General features: G+C 66.3%; 1 protein-coding gene across 1 annotated transcript; it reads right to left on the bottom strand.

Annotated features, from left to right (window-relative positions):
* Window positions 1-328: 328 nt before the first annotated feature.
* LOC104538182 (probable N-acetyltransferase CML2) lies at window positions 329-595 on the bottom strand (the record flags this gene model as incomplete). Its single annotated transcript, XM_010181290.1, has 1 exon — window positions 329-595. A coding segment is annotated over one exon (267 nt), but the record flags the coding sequence as incomplete, so codon positions are not given.
* Between the last annotated feature and the right edge of the window lie 5 nt (window positions 596-600).

A 600-nucleotide genomic window follows, 5' to 3' on the forward strand; every position in this document is an offset into this window, starting at 1 on the left:
GTGCGATGGTGGTGCCTCTTGTGCTGGTTTTGGGTGCCACGGCGGTGCCTCATGCCCGGGTTTGGTGCCATGGCGCTGCAGTATCAGGGTTGGGGTGCCATGGTGGTGCCTCATGTGCTGGTGTTGGGTGCAATGGAGGTGTCTCATGTGCCAAGGTTTGGTGCCACTGTGCTGCAGTATCAAGGTCGGGGTGCCATGGCAGTGCCTTGTGCCCAGGTTGGGTGCCATGGCGCTGCAATATCAGGGTCAGGGTGCCATGGCAGTGCCTTGTGCCCAGGTTTGGTGCCACGGCAGTGCCTTGTGCCCAGGTTTGGTGCCATGGCAGAGCCTAGCGCGGCGGCTCGGCGCTCCCACCAGCCAGGTCGCAGCGGTAGTGGAAGATCTGGAAGCAGAGCAGGCTGCCCAGCAGCGAGGGGCTGGTGGCGCCCACCTTGCGGAAGCCCTGGCTCTCGTAGAGCCGCTGCGCCACCACCTGCACCATGGAGGTGGACAGCACCACCGCGCCGTACCCCCGCGCCCGGGCGAAGCGCAGCACCTCCCCGCACAGCGCCTTGGAGACGCCGCGGCCCCGGTGCTCCTTGCCCACCGACATCCGCTTCA

This window comes from Mesitornis unicolor, unplaced genomic scaffold, assembly GCF_000695765.1.
Source record: "Mesitornis unicolor isolate BGI_N332 unplaced genomic scaffold, ASM69576v1 scaffold5693, whole genome shotgun sequence".
NCBI lineage: Eukaryota > Metazoa > Chordata > Aves > Mesitornithiformes > Mesitornithidae > Mesitornis > Mesitornis unicolor.